Source organism: Accipiter gentilis, chromosome 8 (genome assembly GCF_929443795.1).
Source record: "Accipiter gentilis chromosome 8, bAccGen1.1, whole genome shotgun sequence".
NCBI lineage: Eukaryota > Metazoa > Chordata > Aves > Accipitriformes > Accipitridae > Astur > Astur gentilis.
In genome coordinates this window covers 8119083-8140994 of record NC_064887.1, presented here as the reverse complement: position 1 = coordinate 8140994, position 21912 = coordinate 8119083, and the positions used below count along the sequence as shown (strand labels likewise).

Below are 21912 nucleotides of genomic sequence, written 5' to 3'. Positions count from 1 at the left end.
GTGGTCTTTTTTCTTTTCTACTCCTTTTAAATTTTTTTCTTATGTGAGTCATCTGATCAATTTTTGAGTTTGTTACAGAGGACTAAAATTAATAATGATGATAATGTGGTTATGTACAGAAACAGCCAGTCTAAAGTACAAAACAAATGTAAAAAGTTAGAGTAATATACTTGTAGTTTTTTTTATATTAAATATGCACTGAGATATAAATATGTTACAGGTAGGGAGGTATGACTTGCAAAATATTTAAAAGACACAAAACCATTGTTTAGACTGTAAAAGATTGGTTTTCTTCTGTCAAGTAAACAGAACAATCAGTAATTCTGGAAACATAGGTGACTCTTGTAGCCTTTGGTTCCACTGGAAATGATATTACATGCTTAAGGAGTGAAGTTAATTAGTGATTAATGACATTCCTTAAATGCTGCTTTTCAGTCTGATTGATTAGGATTCTCAATGTAAGACAAGGTGGAAGAGAAGCTGTAAGCACCACAGTCCTGTTCACAGAGTTATGCCAAAAATTGTCAGAAATTGCATCCACTCTCAAGGTTGTAAGCTTGCTAAGGACATTATTTTCTTCCCCTTTGGAGTATTTATGCCACTTTAAATAACTAACAAGACAACAAAGCACGAGGTACCTGTTACGAAACAGTACTGCAAACATACCAATCAGAGCCTTATTCCTAGTGAACTTCCTCTGGGGGCAGCGATGAGAAACAAAATGGAAAAGCAACCCAAGTTACTGAGCTCCTTTGATGAAAAATGGCTTAACCAGTCACCTGGAGGTGCCCCCAGCAAACAAAACCCCGACTGATCCAGAGCTGCCCCCACTCGTTGCAGTACTGAGGCAGCACGGCCAAAAAGCTGCTGAACTTCACCCACTATTGCTTGGCTCTGTACTGTCATCTCTGTAGTGCCTGTTACCTTCGCCTTTTATGCTGGGCCCCAGGTAATTGCTGCACAGTTGGACCCACTGACATTTATTTACGTTTGCTGTAACAATGGCTAAACAAAAAATGAAAGTTAATTTGTAATAGAGCAGCAAACATATAGGTATATTTTCAAAGAAACTTAGTAACCAGCACATAAATATCTGTTGATAAATCAACAGAATTTAATTGGCTTTTGTAAGCAGTAAGCAGTATTGATTTTGAAAATCGGTCACAGCAGGTACATCATTAGAATTTCAAGGTAGGAGATATAAATGATTAGTTACTGGTATTATGTAACAGGTGGATGAATAATTTATTAGAATGTACTGATTAGCTTATAACTGTATACTATCTGACACTGAGCCTTCCTTGCTCATAACATAAAAATGCATCAAAATGGCAAAACCAGAAAAATCAGAAGTACCAGCCTGTAACAGACCTAAACAGTGTACTAATGTCGATGCGGCTTCCTTCAAAACAGGACATGAGCAATGCTGGCTCAGCATATTAATGCAGTTTTCATTGAATATGGTCCACAACTTGTTTTTTTCAGAAGCGGAGGATTTTTTACAATGTCACTGGAAACAGATTTCACAACACAGTTTTGTACGCGACATACGATAGCATTGGTAGGTTAGTACCTGTCTTGCTTACAACCACAGAGCTTGGCAGCACTCTAACACATTCAGGCATATCTTTTACCTTCTATGTTATAACATACTGGTCGTCTAACATACAGGAGCGAGAAGTGGTGGTATTTATTCTGGAAAGGTACATTTACTCACATCTCTCCGTGGAAAGGTGCCCAGCAGCTTGTACTCCTCCCAAGGATATCCCTTGGAAGCTACAAAATCAAAGACAACCTGCAGCTTGCTGCTGGCCAGGAAACGTCGCTCAAAAAATTCTCCGCTGGGCGTCCGAATACGCAGTTTACTGACGGACTCGGTGCTCTCCTCTTTTGGTTCAGGAGGCAAAGATTGCTCAAGAGAGAGCCTGATAGCCTGAGGAAGGAAAAATAACCATTTAGGTTGCAATGCTAGCAACAGAAGAGAAGGACAGAAAGCTTTTCTTTTTATTTCTTCTAGAACTTCAAGATGTGCCACAGTGCTCCAGAGCCATAGCTGTGCTTTATATCTCAATGACAACATCATTTTTATTCATTCCTTAATAACAGCCCACCAGACAACTAATTAAAATAAATCCTTCTTTATAACACATATTATTAGGTCTACAGTTAATGCACGATGGGGATAAGCAATTTAATCATTTGGCAGAAAGCCTTGGAAAAAATTTGAATGAGAGACTAATTGTCAAGTGGCCAATTGCTTCCTTAAAGGGTATAAATTAAAAGGCAGTAAAAGTATTTATTTAAATGCACTTATCAAATTGCCTTCCTCTTGCACAGAGTAATTGACCATTTGCAGCAAAGACAAGACCCTTAGTGGCAGTTCAGAGTAAAAAGAAATATATGCAGGAGATTTACTATAAACAAAATAAAACACTGTTAAAAGACATAATTAAAAATACCATGAAGGTACATTAGATACATAGAGTACATATGAAAGTAGGAATGGTCAAAGAAGAAAACCGAGAACAGAAAAGGGAGCTTTAAGATTTGAAGTGAGCAATTATTATTTCCAGGAAGATGATTCCAAGCACAGGTGTGCACATTTTCTGCAACAACTTGCATGAAATCAGCCCCCAAATTGCAATGACATTACACGTCTGAAAATGTCTATGATTGCCTTCCTGCTAACATCGTGTATACTGCTGACGTCAAGATTTTAAGGGCAGGAGCCGAGTCTGTGTTCTCTGTCCTCTGCCTCTGGGAGCTACTATAACATTCATACTTGATCAGAAGTATTTTTTTAAAAATTGATGCCTTATATTAGATTGCTGAACGAGGTGGGCTTGATTTTTGAGGGTACTGAGCGCTGTGGGTACTCATGGACTGGCACTGGCATCTGTTAAAAATTAGATCATACTTAGAAAGCAGCCGTGTTATAGTATCACCTCGCTTAAGGCAGCAGTTAATGAGAATGTCAATGAATGGAAGAAGTAGCATGACCACACTGCCTCCCCCAAAACACGTCTATAAGACAATTTTCCAAACTGAGGCGGCAGTTTACCCAGATTTTCAAGTAACTTTCAAGATACACAGTTGCTATTTGTGCCTTTGAAAGCCTCCCCAAGGTCAACAGAAACTGATGGAGGATGATTACATTAAAGAGAAAGGACTGGGCAGAAGCAAGATTACAAAGGCTTTTAAATAGTCTACTTCTTACACACGAGCCTCTGAGTAAATTATATCTCAGTATAAATATTTATACATAGAACTTGAGTTCATTTTTGCTCATCTACTATGAGATTATATTTTAAATAGATTCTATTTTAATTTTCTCTCTCTCCATTCTCAACCACCTGCTTACTATCTTTCTGTTTTGACATTTCCCCACACAGTATAACAACAGATGCTACATTATTTACTGAACCCAATCAATTATATTATAGAAAAATAAACAACAGTAGCTCATTAGAGCTCTTTTCTTTGTGCAAAGAGTGCGTCGCTCCCCAAAGTAACTAGGCTCCAAGGCTTCAACATAAAATGGCAATTTACAATGGATATTCTGTACCAGCAAACCAAGTCAGAAAACAATGATGTGATGGATCACACTAATAACTCTTGGACCTGAACAAGCAATTTCAGTTTGTTGATAAAAAGATGTTCAGTATGTGAATAGCTCAATAGTCAGATTTTAAATATACGAACTGAACATAAAGCCACTTCTGTAAGTAAACACTGTTGCAGAACAATTCAGTATAAGTAATCTGTATACTTGAAAATGGGGAGCGTTAGTAAACATTATTGTTAAAATCCCTTTTGTTCTACTAAGCAAACAGATCCTATTATTTTCATTACTGCACTCTACATTAGAACAGGGAAGCCCAGGCATATTTTGATAACATGGACCAGTCTTGTAGCCCTTGCGTAAGAAAACGATTTCCAAAAGGCCAAGGTATCAGAAAAGGTTCAGGAGCAGATAAAATAAAGCAGAATTAATTATTGTTTCTATGCATGCAAAATTACTTCAAAAAAGAGAACAACATCTTTCTTGAATCTGAGTGTGAGCTGATTGCTCAACAGTCTGTTATTGCTACAGTACTGATTTATGTTCAATTGCTATTAACCTCCCAGAACTGCCATCTTACAATTATTCTTGACACAATTCTCTCAGTCCAGTTTTGTGCATTGCTCCTTCAGTTGTGTTTTAGCTTCCATTCTTGACTTATGTTAACAACAGGAACTAAGTAAGTCATCAGGTACCGTAGGATAAGAAAGAAGAAGTGGACTGCATCTTTCCCAAACCATTGAATACTACTGTTTGGGCTGAATTTAGTATTTACAACACAGTACTGTTTAAAAGGTTCTTGAATGCTTAAATGGTTCACATTTTTTAATGCGATTATCTTGGTCAAAAAATATATATGCAAATGCATTGCTCATATGGTTTGTTTATTGGATTCATCTCAGGGAATAATAAATGAGTTCATAGCCAACTTTTCTGCAGTTGTATAATGCAATTTTTTCATACATCAGCGAAGTACACAAGACTGAAACGTCTAGTATTCATTTAAGTGACGTGTAGAGGGGGAATAAGCAAGGCTGTGATTTATCAGGATTCCATGAGTTCGAAGGACTTAAGCTAAGTGGAGAATTAAATGAGAATATAATTCCAAATTTCAAATCTCCATAATCCATGAGAGTCAAAGCTCAGAAGTTATATTAAGTCCACCAAAAATATTGGAACTCTGATATTTCATATATAAATAAATATTTCTAATATTTATATTTTATTTATATTTAATATAATATTGGAAACATACTCAGGAAATATATGTATTTGATAGGGATGCTGATATAGCTTTGTATTCATTAGCAACCTGCTCACAGAATCTTATATGCCTAGAATTCAAAGGATGACCCCCAATCGACTGTGACGTCGGCCTTTTTACCATATTTTGTATTTGCCAGGAGATTAAAAAGAGGAAGTCACTAATATAAGTAAATTCGTCTACATTATGCTGTATGTAAATACGTACACAGACACACAGCTAGGACAGCAGCTAGCCTAGATCCTGAAATAGGCTGCCCAAGCTGTCTCTGACAGGTACCGGGACCCTCACGATCTACAAAATTGAGAGAATCTACAAAATAACAGAGTTTGAGGAACAGTACTCTTCACAGCACATGGTTTCTATTTTCTAGAGATGCAAAATGTTCATTTAAACACAATTTTCATTCTCAGGAAGGTTCTGTAGAAGACTGTTTAGAAATTAAAAAATGTATCATAAATCCATTTTTCTACATTTTGGATTTTTTTTTCCTTAAAATTTTTTTAAAAGTGTTTTGTCTCCCAAATTAAATTTGGCCACTTGTTTGATCAGAATCATACTAGTCTTTGTGCTACTTCCTGGAAGAAATGAAAGGGCTCCATGGTATTATATTTTTAAAAGGAATGCCTGCAGAAACAAGATTAGAGGTTCCCAAAGATTCCACCATTTATGGAGCTCATTTCATGGATCTCTTGTTAGCAGGCCTATCTAATATCTGGCTGTAACTCGGACCCAGATGATGTAATTGTGACCCAGATGATAGAACAGAAAAGCTATTAAACAGTGGATGAAAACAATTTAGCTGCACTATGTTTTATATATATGGTAAGAAATAAATTAAAAAAAAAAAAAAAAAAAAAAAAAAAAAAGGATGTTCACATTAAAAGTATACTTTGAATTACAGTTGGAATATGTGTTGAATGAAAGTTGCAATGTCCATAAGCTTCATGAATCCAAAAAGTTGTCAGAAAAGGTAAAACATCCCACCTCACGTTCTTCCTCCTGTTCTTTCCGAATTTGTTCCAAGCGAAACTGCTCTGCCATTTCTCTCTCTTGTGCTTCCCTCTAATAAACACAAACAGCAATCACACATTTATCACCTTGCTTTCCACAGCTGTGTTTAATGATGTGCATTAGCTCTATAAAAAGCAAAGAAACTTCCCAACTTTTCTGTAGAAATCAATAAAAGAAATAGGATCTTTATTAAGTGGTCTTTTCCTGTCATTCCTTTCCCAACTTCTGTTATTAAGTGGGGCCAGGACTGCTTTAGCAAAAAGATGTAGTCAAGTCTACTCCTAGTGACTGTGTCTAGTGCCATTTTATAACCACTGAGGGCAACAACGGCTCCTACAGCAACCGCCTCATCTTAAGAGCAGAACTGAAGGCGGGCTGTCCTCTGCACCACAGAGATTTCACCAACTGTGGAGAGATTCCCGTCCCGACATCGCTTCGCCCTGCACATACCTTCGCCCTGTCAGCCTCCAGTGATATGCGGTACGCTTCGTCCTGCTCTCTTTTCACATTTTCTCTGGCTTCACGTTCATCCTAAAGAAAAAAAAAAAGAAAAGAAAAGAAAACAAAAAATATCAGCAAACAGTGGATCAATAGGATATGTATCTTTACGTTCACCAGCGCTCTTTAACCCCAGTGACTTCAAAATATTGGATTGCCTTACTCATCTAACCACTGCTAGGGGAAATGAGTTCAGAAATGCCTCAAGGGCGACCTTGCCTTTAAAAATTATGACTTACCTAAAGCTACGTTTCAATTGCCACATAACGGATGGGCACATCCAAGTCCTGGCCTGAAGGCTGGACCTGGCACCAAGGCTCTTTGCCCTGCCATCTTTATCGCAGCCTCCTCCCACCCCAGCCACGTGGGGAGGGGGTCACTGGAGGGGTACGTGTGGGTAGGCCTGGGGAGGATTTCACTCCTGCAGCCGACCATTTGGACGGTCTTGTAATAGGGAAGGACAGACTGTGGTTTAGAGGATGAGGCTGGATGTTAACTTGCTCTCCGCTCAGACTGACAGCGAGTAACACCTTGTCCTGCGAGGGAAGGCCCGCTCCCAGGTCCTTCCTTGGTAAAAAAGCCCTCAGCAGGATCCATCCAGGGCCATGACTATTAAACGTCATCCAGAGGCCTCAGTTCACAGTGCTGAATATTATACACAGATAGGAAAGTAGCAAGTCCTGCTCTCAAGCGTCTCAAATGGACGGATGCAGGCAGACAAGAAACATGAGGTTAGCATGCCAACTTCAAGCCAGCACACCTAGCCAAGTATTTTATTAATGATCACAGCACAAAGAAATGAAGGTTTACTAAAAGTACACGAATGACAAAGCGAGGCATCATCCACACGGTGGAGGATCAAGAAGTGGATATCCCTGAAAGCTGGAATAACTGCACGGGGGTGATGTCTGATAAAGCAAAGTGTACAATCAATAGCTTCATACTCTGCCTCTGGAGCCAGAGACAGCATCTGCTCCCCTGTGCTTACTCCTCTTACATCTTATAATCCTCCCAGAGCCCTGCAGAGGCTGCACTGGTCCCTACAAAAATCAATAAGATTTAGCTGTGAGACTGCTGGTGGGCTCAGCACGGCCACCTGTAGTTACCAGTAACACAGCACTTGCACTGGGGTAATCTGTCCCCTGTGTTTCATAGAAATTAAAGTCTGCTACCTACTACTTCTTGAAGAATTACGTTCATTTTCCCATTCATCTGCAAGGTTTATTCCACATAAAGCCATCATTTTGCAAAGCGCTCAATTTTCTCCCCAAAACTTCACTGTTTGGCAAAAACTCGATTCTGAATGGAAGGAGCACACGTTAACTGCTATTATCGTGTCATGCAAACGTGCCAAGACAGTCCTCAAACAAAACTCTAACATATTAGTGGTTAAAAAGCTCTACAGTAGCATGCGACCACAAGAGGAAAGGACAAATTGCAGGAAAAAGTATACAACCTCCAGTTGGAAAGTAACAAGATCTTTTTAGAGGAAACTCTTCTTCCTTATAGAAACAGGACCCGAGATTATTCTACAATCAGTGTGTCCTAAATTTCATTCACAGAAGATAGAGAAACCATCACTTTGTCCAGCAGAGCTAAGACATGAATAGAAGTAATTCTTGCAAAATGTAAAAAGGACAATAACCAGCGAATAACCCATTCTCCTTCCTGGCTTTCCTGGACCTTGACAAGCTTTATGTGCTATGCTCATGGAATACTTTCAAAAATTAACTCAAACCTGATAGCAGAAACTACCCTACATTAATATACCATTTCTGAGAAGAGGGGGTGTTGAAATAATTAAACGGCTCCAATTTTTATGTTATCTGAAAATGAGGAAAGGTTCTTGAATACACAGGGGTTTTCCCAACTCTTCTCATACATGGAATGTAACTGTAAAGAAAAAAGTTTTGTACTATCTACACTAAGACTTTCCATAAGCATACCATAAATTTATCTTAGAATGGTGAGAACCAAAACGGTCTTCCCAAATTAGCTTACTAAAGGAAGATGACTTCAGGTAATCTGCGAGAGGACAAGCATTTAAAAAATATTAAGAATTATTTCACAGAGAACCTATTTAACTTTCAAGTTTTGCAACTTCATCTGTCACACCTAACTTCACACACTAACTGAATTTCAAAGGTCACACAAGTCCAGTAATGCCCAAAAGAAAACTGAAAGATCAGGTGCAACTATTGCAACTACAGGCTCTTCCCTGCATCAAAGATTGCTAGCAATTAATATATAGTTACTTCAGTTTACAAAAAAAACTTGCAAACACCAAAACAAAACCCACACAACAAAAAAACCCCCACCCCACAAACCAAAAAAGCCACAAAAAAATCCCAACTCAAACCAAAACCAACCCTCAAAAAGTAAAAAGTAAAAAGTAATAAAAATTGTTAAAACTCACTTTAAAATATATACTAATCAGAGTTATAAGAAATTGAGTACTGGCTTTTATTTTACATTTTACAAACTGTCTAGAAAACTCCAGGAAGTTATTAGAAGTTACTTGTGATGAGCACAGGATTCATTCACCTCCAGAGCGCTTCACTGAAGAATTTTTGAAATAGGTTTAAGTTATAGAATCTGAATGATAACTGCAAAAAATACTGATGCTATAGATTCTACAACTTGAATCTAAAGATGAATTCCAGGCATTTAAAAAAAAATAAATTATTTCCTCCCTATTCATTGCAGTTATCATCATCCTAAAAGTGGATTATGAAAAAGATGTCAGGAATGTGAAGAATTACTATGCATGACTGCCTGGTCCTCACAGAAATATGTGAGCCACATCTAAAAGTAAATGAGCGTGCCACTGAGCTTTACACCACATTGAAACAATACTGTTCTTACTGAAACAGACCTTAAAAACAAATCTGGAATCCAGATTTCTTTAGGTAAGAAGCAGATGTAATCCTATGAAATGTCTCTTTGTAACTACTTCTGTGTTTTGTTAATATTGGTCACACTCAAGAGGAACCACCTCCTCTACAGAGATTATGGCAAAATTGTAATATTCTCTGGTTCGGAGTTACACCTTAGACAAATTTTAAACATTAGATAAAGCAGCTCTCCTTTTTGTAATGCAGTTTGTTATTTTAGTCATCTCTTCCTCTAGAGAAACCACGCAAAGTATGAGGATGACTCAAGTCCACCAGAAAGCAACAAAAGAAAATTCATAATGGTGACAGCAAAAGCGGAAGAAAATATTTTGCAGAGAATCTTTCACTGCACTAGCAAAGAACACATGAAGAAAAATAGAATAGTCATACCACTAATAATTAATTAAAAAAAATGTTGTCTTATCCATCAAGAAAACTTGAGGTAGCTGACAACTTTCCTGTTAAACCCTACATAAATTGCAGCATCTACTGAACATCGATAAATTTATCTCCACAATACTTTTGCAATGAAGGCAAAATTGCCATCTTCCTTTTTCAAGAAACCAAGGTTTGAACAGACAACGGTTTATTCCAGGTCACTTAAAAAGTCTTCATCAGAAATGAGGGTTACACGGCATTTGTGAATTCCACAGCAGCAACTGAAGGCTGGTGTGAATGTAAACCATCCCCATCCCAGGGGTTTTGGGCATGAGACGAAGAGATAACTCTCCTTTGCTCCTTAAAGGGAAAAAGTCACAGATCTCTGCTTTCCCATTTTGGCAATACAACAATAGGAGGGACATTCATTCAGTGGAAAGTTGATACTTCAAAAAAAATTGCGTTTATCCACAGAATATATTCCTCAGTTATGAATTTTCTTTGCTATCATGCAAATTACAGATGCAAAGTCATAACAAAAATAGTAAACACTTATATTCACGAGAGAGTTACAATGGACCAGATAAAATGTTCTCTTAAGTAATACCCAGAGCTACAAGACTAAGAAAAACTTACAGATAAGGTTAAGAAGAAATTTAGGATAACTCTTTCCAATAATTACTCCCCAAGCCATTTCTTGAAGTTACCCCTGAAGCACCTAACAGCAAGCATTTTCTGATGCAGGATGATGGAAAAGAGGGATTCCTGATCACATTTAGGACATCAATGCCCCCTTTTCCTGCAGATTCTACAGGGAAAAATATACACAATACATTTGGCTTTTTGGATGGGATATTTTGCTGGAAAATTCAGCATTGGCCCTTCTGGCCTTTTTAAATTTATTGTTGTTGTTTCTGAAGGTAGGCTTTAATGATTTAAACCCAGGAATCAGCTTTACACCTGATTTGTCTCAGGGAGTTGTATTATACTTTATTCCCCATTGTCCTTTGGGTTAAGTTTTACTGTGAGGTAAAACTAGACGAGACAGAACTTGAGAAGATAACCATGAGCAGAAGGCATTTCTCAGAGCATCAGTGAGTAAATGGCTGTTGCAAGAAAGAAAAGAAAAAAAAAAAAAAAGAGTGTATTTACAAATGCTGAATGCTTATCTGAAAGACAGTTCATTTCACTGAACCACTCCTGAAATTAAAATCTACAAGTGCTTAAGGCTATTCATGGGAGCGTCAAAGAGAAACACCCCTTTGTCCAAACAAACCAGTGCAAGAAAAGCATTAATTTGACTCACTAAGATGACAGACTTGCACATTGTATAACTTAAACATACGTGATGGGGAATATATGGAGGGAAAAAGCGCACATGTATGAGGCATATGAGAACGATGAAGACGAGGCAAATGAACGTTTCTGGGGTGGCAAAACCACGGGTGGGGAGGCAGGATGGGGCAGGGCAATGGGGCAGAACAACACAGAACCGCCCCAGGATCCTGCCTGTCTATATCGAAGGCTGAAAGCCCAGTTCCAGATACTGATTTGGGGAATTATCTCAAGTGACAAGAAAAAAAACAAACCCGAAATCTTCAAGAAGCAGTCCTGCAGTGACTTTCCACAGGAAACGAGCCAGCCAGTCCTGCTACATCATCTACCCACCTGGGCTGTACAGCAGGGAAAGCTGCTCTTTATTAAGAGAAACTAAGCGAATATTCAGTGACAGGAGCCATCAACATGTATAGCTGAAAAGCCACCTGAACTAAAGATATTTTCATTTTATCTTTTTTATTTCCTCTGTCATTACCTTGCATTTTGTCAACGTTCAAAATGGGCTGTAAACTCCCAAAGGCGGCACTCGTACCTGCTGGTGTGTCAGCGCAGTGAAGTGCACAATGGGAAACCGATCGTTTGGGGTGCTATCATATTACAAATACAAAATTGGAAAATTTAATCAAATAAATTTTGATTACTGTAGTTTAATTAGTTATAACTAGTAATAATTAGTAAATGTGCTAATTGGATTTTTTTGAGGGGTTAAATCACAATCTTTGTTAGATGGCTGTCATCACCATAATGCTTTTGCGCTTTGGAATTTAATGAATTTCATGTATTTATTCTCATAACCTCCTGTTGTGCAAATACTATATACCATGATACACATGACAGTGTTAGATGGAACACAGATTATCAAAGGTATTCAGATGCCTAATTTCTACTGATTTTAATGTAAGCTTCAGTGCCTAAACAGAAATTACAGGGGTCTCCTGCACAGGGAGGGAATCTTGGGCCATCCTTTCACTGGAGGGCACAACTGCAGGTGAGGAGTGGAGAAAAGCAACCAGTCTGAAGGAGGAAAAGACGAACAGACCACAGATTAGGAGAAAATGCACTAGGACCGATCCTCTTTAGCTTCCTTTGTGGCTGTGAGATATACCTTTGGAAGAAGAAAGAGAAAAGGTATTGGAAGTTAAAACTGTTAAATTCTCACATTAAAAAAAAGAACGAAATCCCTTACATTTGACAGCAGCGAGGCAGAAGAGGAGGAAGACACGGTGACAGCAGACTTCTTACTGCAAAGTTATGAAAATAACACTTGGCCAGTAAAGCTCCATCTAACACAAGAGAGTGCTGGGATGGACACACAAGGATACTTTCACAAAGAGCTGTGGCAGGGAAAAGAAGATGAATTTATGTTGCTGCTTTGGAGTTTTTGTTTTCTTTTACTTTTTTTTTTTTTTTTTAAAACCCCCATCCAGATATTGGTCAGGAAGGACCTACATTTTCCTCACACTGTAGCAGTATCTAGGAAGAAGAGATGTCACCTAAGATCAGAAAGCAAAGATGGTGACTCTGCAGGTCTTCATCTTTCTACAGCTTCTCTTCAGTCAGAGTCTGTGTACAACAGTTTTTCCAGTTTAAAAATTCGTAAGTATCTCTCTCTTACCCTAAAGAAAACAGTGTCAGCAGACACAGTTTAAAGTGAATTGAAGGTTTTAATTGGTATTTGTTAAAATAAGAAGGTTTTAGAAGCAACTGTGGGTATTACAATTCCACCTTGAAGTCTAATCCGAGAGCAGGAGTGCTAGTGTTGCGTAACGACAAAAATAAACATGGTGAGAGACCTACTGTTACTTAAATGTGGACAAGTTGGACCAGCTGTGTAACAGTCAATGCTTCTACAGTAATAAATGTTGACAGCAAAAATAAAAAGAATGCATTACTGAGGCATCATCAAATGAGCCCTGTCATTACATGGAAACTCCACCCTGTATAAGCTTGTCAAAAAGTGTTACTGTAATCCTTTGAGAAGCCTCCTCCTCAGGCAATAGAGAAAAAATGTTCAGGATCGGCCCAGAACAGGTGTGTTGTGCTCTAATACCAGGATTTAATCACGTATCTCTTCACATTAATCTTACAAAGGAACTAACTCGTATCTATCTGAGCCCATCATACCGCACTGAGATGATTATTTAACTATCCAATTAAACTGAGCAAGCTAACAGGATGTTTAAAAACGGACATTCCAGGGCATACAATATTTTACAATTATTATTTGTTTTCCTAAGTCCAGTACCAGGCACTGACACTTAAGAGGAACTGATACTACATGCTCTTTTCAAAGTCACTTCCCGAAAAATCTCAGTTCACACCTTGATCAACAGTGGCAGAGGCCGGTTGTCCGTGCTCTGAGATAGCCTCTTTCACTTACAGAAGAAACTCCTTAATAGCATTTAGTCCCTCTTTGCAAAAAATCCCCAACCCCACTGCCTGAACAGCAGTTGAGATACCAACATTTGTAGTGTGGGCCAGAGGAGCAAACATGGTTGGAAAAGGAAAATATGTCCACTAGATATATGAAATCAGTAGCGTAGCCTCCAAGTAATTCTCCATACACGTCAGTACATGGCTGATCTTATTTTATTATTTGTGGCTTGTTACTGCGGCAATTTAAGTAGCAAACTTATAAAAACAGACAGCATGACAGCTAGACCACATATCTACAATGGCACGTTAACAGTGCAGGCCAAAAGAGGCAGGAGGTTTCCAAAATGTCGTCTGGTCAACACAGCCGACAGGCAGCAAGCGACAGGTCCAGTGGTTCACGACTGACCCAGAGGCCTTGGAGGGGCAGGGAAAAGAATGCGATGGCAGATTGAGCCTTCCTTTAAGAAAGCCTGGGAGAGAAAATGGGTGCCTAAATTACGCACCGCTGTACCTCAAGACAGGTACATTGGAGTACTATGAGTACACACGTGTATCTCAATGTTTTTAAGGTATTACTTTGGAAATTATGTAAGAAAAAGCTTAATCAAACACAATACACAAATCTATAAATTAAATCCAATTGCTGATTAAATGATGGTATTTTAGCACTTGACATTATAGAAATATGCCCCAAATTTGCCTAATTAAAATTTTATGAGGCTACACCATAGCTAACCATACTATTACCACCAGCTAATTAAGTTACTTGCTTTGCTCAGGTGAGCTAAATCTGTGACGCTGTTCTGAGCATCCTGCCTACACCATCAGTCGATGGTCAGTGACAGGGAGCTGACTGTAAAGTGATGCCCGAACAGCTACTACAGCCAACATCGCATCGAACACCTGTACCATTAGCTAGCAGTGGTAATAGTCATCCTGTACCGAAATAACCATCAGAGGGCACTGCAAAACATGCTGTGCTAAACACAGTTATGCAATAGCTGTGGTGGAAGCTTTCATGTGCATGCAAGTTAAAAATCCAAAGTGGAGCAGTTCAGCTGCATAAACTGACTCATTAATGATTTCATGCTGTTATTTCCAAGTGTTTCCAGTTCTATTTCTCTCTTACACACACTTCTGTTTACAGCAAAGCTATATAGGTGACTTCTCTTTTTAAAACACAGAAGAATTTTCTGCTTATCTTCTTGTGGTTTTATGATGACTTATTGTTGCTATTAAGAAAACAGTAACAGAAACTGGACTCTGCGTCCTGTTTGCTATTGTAATATTTGGGGAAAAAATTGCACCAACTACAATAAGATCTTAGAATAGAAAAGGTGTTGCTGTTTGAACACTTGAAGTTGTCAAGAACAAGACTTGTATGAGAAAGCTACATGTTATGTAGCAAACCACAAAAAGGCAATATTTTTTTTTCAGGCTAAAGCCCTCTACTGAGTACAGACTGCTTGTCAAATACTCCCTCGCTGGAATAGTAATTTCATAAAGCGAGGTTATTTTTTGTTTTTAAACTTCCTGCTTCAAAGGCAAAACTGTCTGAGATCACCTTTTTGGTGTGCTTGTAACAAGTGGAGCCAAGGCATAAATATCCTATTTGTGTATAGAACCCATAGTGTCTGGAAATCTGCCCCCAAAGTTTATGAAATTTTCCATCAGTTTTCTGAATGTCAAAGTATGTTAGAAAAAACTCCCGTTGGGGAAGAAATGTCACTGGTGCTCTCAGTGACAGAAGAGCAAAAGGAAATGTGAGAAAAGACTGCGGAAGACTTGGACAAAGGCAGATTTTAGAGCAATGTATAAAAATTAGTTTTCCATTCTCCCTACATAGGTAGAACACTTGGAGTAAGAAGTGAGGAGACACCCGTATCGCTGCCGTGGGGACGTGTTACTGGACCGTCACTGTTCTTGGCCATCCAGTGAAAGACTGACAGCAGCTCAGGACACAGAAGCCAGTTCCCGGTTCTGGAATCGTGGCCTCAAGGCTACCGAGTCCTCTCTTTCTTTAAGCTTTGTTTCCCTTACATCCAGATGTTTCTCAGTTGCAAACCCACTTGTTTTTATCATCTTAGGACAGGACTATCACTATCTTACCCGCCCCCACCTTCTTCTCTCCTAAATACTGATGTCCCCTGCTCTGGACAACTGTTTTGGTGGTCTCCTGTTCCTCCCTCTGTTCCAATCCTATCACTCCTACTTCTAGTTCCTTCTCCTGCCCCTTATCTGCTCTTATCTCTCTGCCTTTATATGCTTTTCTTTCCTTCTGTTTTCTTCCTTTCTATCAGCTTTCATAGTTTTCAGTTCTGAACCTTTCTTGGAACTCATCTGTGATGTGAATTTTACTGTCTTATTAAAGCATTACAAAAACCCCCCATACCTGACATATTCCTGTTAAAATGCAATAAAAAATTCAATTATATTGTGCCTTGGGTTTTTGTTGTAATCCTCATATTAAAATTTGTGTTCAGTATTAACAAAATTAAAGTCAATTTCTTTACCAATGAATTACAGGTAGCATAAATAAAGAAGAAAAGATGAACTACAGATATTGTGCAGATACCATGCCTTCATATTACTATAACCATAATCAGTAAATCTTGTATTAATGAGATGTAAGATTTAAATGTGAAGAATGTGTTTAGTGAATTATTGTCAATCAATGTCTATACAACAGGATAAGAATAATCTTGAATGGCAACACACCTATTATTATAAATTCCTAAGTACTTCATTACTTCAAAATGTCACTCTCAATTTATAGAGTAACAGATAAACATCTTTCAACTGTATACCTCACTGTGTCTACTTCTGTGTAATTGAAACACTGTTTTTGAAAAGTCTTGTCATCACTTATCCATTCTGTGTTGTTCTGAATGGTGACTCAGTACTGGCGTAGTTCTGGTTAAGGTTGCTTTTCAATCCCGTTTTAAACATATACATTTAAGATATATCAACCTATTTTTGTTTTCTACCTATAACTTGGAGCTGGTCATTGGGAAAAAAATCTGATTGTCATTTCCTTGTGTGAGCAAATTAAGCTCTATAATACCACTGTAAATTTAAACGGTTACTCATGACTAATATTCAGAAAAAGGAAACTGAAAATGGCAAGACCAATAAGAAGGAATTTTTTTGAGAGACCCAAATAAATAAAGGACACTTAATGTTTTTAATTTCTTATGATGGAGGAGAAACTAAAACACATCATACCCAACTTCATTGGCTAAAGAAACGTCTGGTTGATTTTGCATCCCCAGTGATTTGTGGAAGCCGGTAGGTATCTGCAGTAACTTTCAATGCTCACCTCATCCTTTATGTCTTCCTGCTGCTGGGCACTGAAGATCTCCATTGCAGCCATCAGCCTCATCATTAGCTCATCCACTGTTGTGTTACCTAGCAACAAAGATAGCTGAACTTCATATCATTAAAGTTATTAAACAAAAAAGAAGTAATTTTATAATTATCCATAAGAAATAGCCAGACTTAAAAAAAAAAAAAAAAAAAAAAAAAGAGAACATGCAAGTGTCTCAGCAGAATGCCTTTAGTTTGTCTTTATATTGAAAGTATGAAATTGTTTTTACAAACAAATGTTGATCATAGGCTAAAATTTTAGGTGGTTCAAATCTGAACAATTACTTTTGTGCTTACATGGAATAACTCTATTTTTTCTTTTAATCACCGACATTAAAGGAAAGTAATATATCTGGGGTTCCCTGACATGAAATTGATTTTACAGTTTTAGAATTCCCAGATGTAATCACAGAGAATGAAGCAATTGCTTAGTCAGGTAACAAAAGGTAGGATGTTGGCAACGGCATCCAAGTTGATGGGTTTAAAAACACAGGGAAAAATACAGAATACAGTGATCGAATGGATGTGTGTGCATGCATTTTTTTTCAGGCAGAACTATTAGTAAAATGTCAAATATTATAATATATTCTCTTCAGTGTATTTACTTCTGATAAAACTTGTGAAGCTAATAATAGCGGAAAAGTAAGTAATCTGTGTATATATATCAAGAAATACAGCACATGCATAGGAAAATAGATATCTCCTCACATTTTTCTACCAGTGTGCCTCCAGTCTTCGATAAGACTGAAAGATTAGTTTAAACTCCTACCAAGATGCACTCAGTCTTTGGTTTCTCTTCCTGAACTGAAAACAAGACTACCCATTAAAGCCACGTGTTGTAGTAGTTAAAAGGTCTTAGACCTTGAGAAATGGTCAAAAACTATAAACTCTTAACATCTGCCAGCCTAACCAGCCTTTGGACCCCAGCAGAACAATACCAACAAGAGCTAGATTTATATGGGTGATGGTGGTCAAAATTTTAAAAGGAGTAAACTAAGCAGAAGCCACAGTACCACTAAAGAAAACAAAACGGTCCCCATAGTTTCCAACCCCAGGAAAAAATAAAAATCAAAAGCAAACTTAGACAGTCTGCATTTCAATAAACGCCACAGGGACTTAAGTTTCTATATCGTTGTATCTCTTCTGTAAACATGCCTTCTCACCCAGCCCTGAAAGGCCCTCATTGTTCCCATTTCTAGCATTTGCTACCTTAGCAGAAAATGTTATCCCGCATGCTACAACACGCATGACTTCAGACACTACCATTCATTTGAGGGCATATTGCTAAGAGACACCAGTGTCCCAATTCATGGGAAAATAACAAGCACGGCACATTTGATTTTTGCTAAAGGATAAATTTAAGTAAGGCTGCAATAGATGATCACTTTAGTTCAAAAGATTGCAGAAAACCTGACAAAGCATTAAAACCTAACGAACACAATGAAATAATTTGGATTACTTTATAATATAAAGCTGCATTGTACTATGACTTTGAGTCAACAAGTTGCTAAAACAGTTCAGTAATTTAAGCCAGTAAGCACCACTGATGTCAGTGGGATAACAGAGGTGCTGAACTGTGCTGCAGAGTTATAAAACCAAGAAAATCTATTCATAAGATTATTTGTATGAAATAAGTTTTATAAGTGACAGAACTACCACGAATTAGTGTTGTGCTGTACCTTGCACTAAGGAGACAAAATCCATGCAAAATTAACAATTTTGTCTATAGGAAGGAGCACTGCAGATTCCTCAAGAAAATCCTTAATGCCATATACAGAAATGAATAGTAATGCTGTCTGCAAAAGGCAGTGTTTCCTGAGGCTGAATTTCCTCAGAAAAATAAGGAGATTAGAATAAAGATTGCTAGATAGAAGCAATAAATAAATGAGGACACAGTGTCATGAAGGCAAACTTGTGGAGAAAGCAGAAGAAATCAGAAGCAGCCATTCTTTGATGTATTTTAATTTGAAGAGTTACTGAGAACAGCAGTCAAAGGGCATCACTCCACATCTAAGTCATCTTGCTGTCAGTGAAATCAGAGGAATGGTTATGCCAGAAAGAACTGCTCATGTAAGCCCGAAAGCTTAATTTATGTGAGATTATATTAGTAACTTAAATTCTGATCTGATTTGTGGTCTCAACACTGCAGGCAGGTCTGAAAAAGCAACTCATGTTCAAATGTTAGCTCACTACATGCAACAGGAGTCCACATATTAACCAGGAGCTACATGCAAAGAACTAAATGCATTCTGGCACTACACAAAAAGTGTAGCCAAAATCTTTTGGAAATCAGGGATATATCTGGATATAAATTTGGAAAACTAAGTGTAGCTCCTTATTTAGGAAATTTGGCTTCTACTTTAAGAAAATGAAAAAACAAACTATGATTCTGCTACAGTCGTGGCAACTTCCGTCTCTAATACCATGTTAATGAATACGTTTATGAATAATAGCTATTTATATGGTGGCAACTGAAAGTTTCTTTTGTGCAATAAATTCATATTCTGAACATCTTAAGAAAAAAATGGTTAGCAAAGATGTCTTCTAACAGTTTAAATACACAACAAATACTTTTAACATAAAGCAGGAACAGTACCTTGTATTACATTCAATACTTCATTAGATGATCGTTTTCCCATAATAATAAGGAAAAGTGGAAACTGGTCTGTCTTCTGAGTTCGAATTGTTTGGGCTACGACACTCCCAAAGTGTCTAGTGCACATCGTCAGAAACCTATGTGGGAAAAAAAAAAGAGTTAACATTGTAGAGGTGTTTTTGAAGTTAGTTTTTAAAAAATAATTATGCTAAATTCAGCAGCTTAACTGAGCATTATCTACTGTTTAACATCTAGGCTTCTGCATTCAATTCTAGAGCTCTTTATCCTTTTTTATGATTAAATTATGAGAATATTTACAAATATGATAGACCCCAGATTGTCTAAATTAAAACAATTAATAACTGGTTGAGACAGTGATTTATTTCATGGAGATTTCTATTTCCTGTTACACTATTCTGCCGGCTATAATTCAAAACTACCCCCCCCCCCCAAATAATAATGCTAAATCAATTGTTAAAAACTTCTAAAGAGAAACTAAGTAGAGCCATAATCTAGTAAACATGGCAAAGTGTAAAAATAGTATCATTTCATACAAAAGCATAATTTAATAATGAAAGATTGAAAGATCAAGAAATTGTTTTTATCAGTCATAGAATTAAAACGTGGTACTTCAGAATTGTATGTTCTTTTGTACTAGTGCCCTGCCAGTGACACACTTAGTAGTGTGATCTAAAAAACAATAATTCTAAGCTTTTGACCAAAAAAAGCTCTTGGATATTAGCATACAGAAGTCTAGCATTAGTATTCTTAACACGATCTTGAATAAATGAAAAAACTGATAAAGCTTTTCTCTTCCATTAGAGGACTGTTTGAAATTAGCATTTCTTTCAAGAGAAAAGGGTAGCTTATGATATGTTTTCAGATCTGATGGTAAAAAGTAAATGTCATAATAATAATGAATTATGAAAGACCAAATGCAAATATAGAATGCTTTAATAAGATCCAATTTAATAAAGTCTGTAAAAATAATGGACTTTTAATAACACGGGTCACAAAAGGCAAAACAGTGGAAATTCTGAGGACTAGCCACTGGTACAGGCTTATTAATTCTTAATTATGTTCATGAAAGGCAACTTAAATCGTGTGTTTTCTTATGCCTTATGATAATATTTTAGGTAACAACTACTCTGAAATGTATGCTCTAACTGAAGAGCAAAGTCCTGTTGTCACATGCATTAGAAGCCAAATCTATTTGAAAAGACAAACTGCATTAAAATGTCAAGTGCTCCAAGTCATTTCTTCTCAAAGATACTGAAAAGATTCAAATTTGTAATTTTTTAAATCAATATATATTGTATCTAATAAAATGGCTAAGAATCGATAAGCCTGTTGAGTACAACATTGGGCTTGTTCGAGGCACTTGAAGTATAAAAAACCCTCCTCCTCAGAGACAATTTGTAGTGTAACTGTGGCCATAGCTGGATGGAAGGCAACGAGCAGGGGCAGCTAGCGAGTATTTCAAAGCCATAAATGTTACTGGCAAATATCTTTCCTTGCCTCCTTGATACCTGTCTTTTGCAGTTCAGAATGATCACACACAGACAATGTCAAAAATGCTGAATAGAGACTGCTATATCAGAAATACCTATGTAGAGACATACCATCTGGTAAAGATAAAATAGAGTGTCCATAAAGTCTGGGCATACAAACTCTTCAGCTAAATAACATTTTTTGATGTTTGCTTTTCAAGGTGGGAATACGTAAGTGAAATCTTGGCCTCACAGAAGTCAGTGGTTATCTTCCACGGCAAAATGACTTATGTGAGTTCAAGGTTTCACTCCTGGAAGTAATAAAGACAGCAGACAATTGAACTGGATTCCTGAAACTTGTATATTACAAGTGTTCAACAGTCTTCAACACACCACAGAGTAAAAGCACTCAAGTCTCATGGGAAAACAAAATATTTAACTGGAGATGAAAAAGTGCTGTAGACAATAATGCTATAGAAAGAACAAAACTAAACAGAATATTACAATATTAGTTGCACTAGGCAAAGGTATTGGTTTGTGGGGTTTTTTTTTAATCAATTCTGTATTTAATCAACCCGTAACTCAGTCTCAAAATATGCTTTTACAGGTAAGGGGGTTGTACGCAGAGAATTCTGAATGAAGTGGGTATTTTGGTATGTTAAAAGATTTCCCAAATAATTTTTTTCCAGAAGATGAATTTTTATACGTGGAACTTCTGGCTGACTATATAGAATCTAACAGATTATGATACCTCGGGGTCCTCTATAATCAAAGCTGGGAACAGGTTTCAAGTCCCTGGCTTCAGAAGATGGCAAGTCGTGCCAGGCTGTTGTAAGGATACACATACTTTCCTGGTTACGTAACAGCAGAAGAGATGCCAGATGCCAACAACTCCCATCGTGGTGGTTTTTGTTGTTTTTGTGTGTTATTTTCTTGCGGCCACTTCTTACAGCCACAGATGCCATCCGCCCTGCTCTTTGGAATTGCGTCCCTTCCTCTGCGGCTGTTGCAATCTGCTCAGCTCACTGGGACAGCGGCCAGCTCGCTCAGGTACCAGCTACAAGAGCAGCTCATGCCAATTCTGACCCAAATGCCACAGATTTGCCACTGCTGCCATCAGGCAGCCTTTGTCTTGC

General features: G+C 37.6%; 1 protein-coding gene across 1 annotated transcript in view; it reads right to left on the bottom strand.

Moving 5' to 3' along the window:
* Positions 1–21912, bottom strand: part of FAF1 (Fas associated factor 1) — a 170693-nt gene that overhangs the window by 11712 nt on the left and 137069 nt on the right. Inside the window, exons 14-18 of the mRNA XM_049808217.1 lie at positions 19287–19423; positions 16644–16732; positions 6291–6371; positions 5814–5891; positions 1718–1933 (exon numbers count right to left, since the gene is read on the bottom strand). Of these exons, the coding sequence (XP_049664174.1) occupies positions 1718–1933; positions 5814–5891; positions 6291–6371; positions 16644–16732; positions 19287–19423 (601 nt within the window). The remainder of the gene's footprint in view (positions 1–1717; positions 1934–5813; positions 5892–6290; positions 6372–16643; positions 16733–19286; positions 19424–21912) is intronic.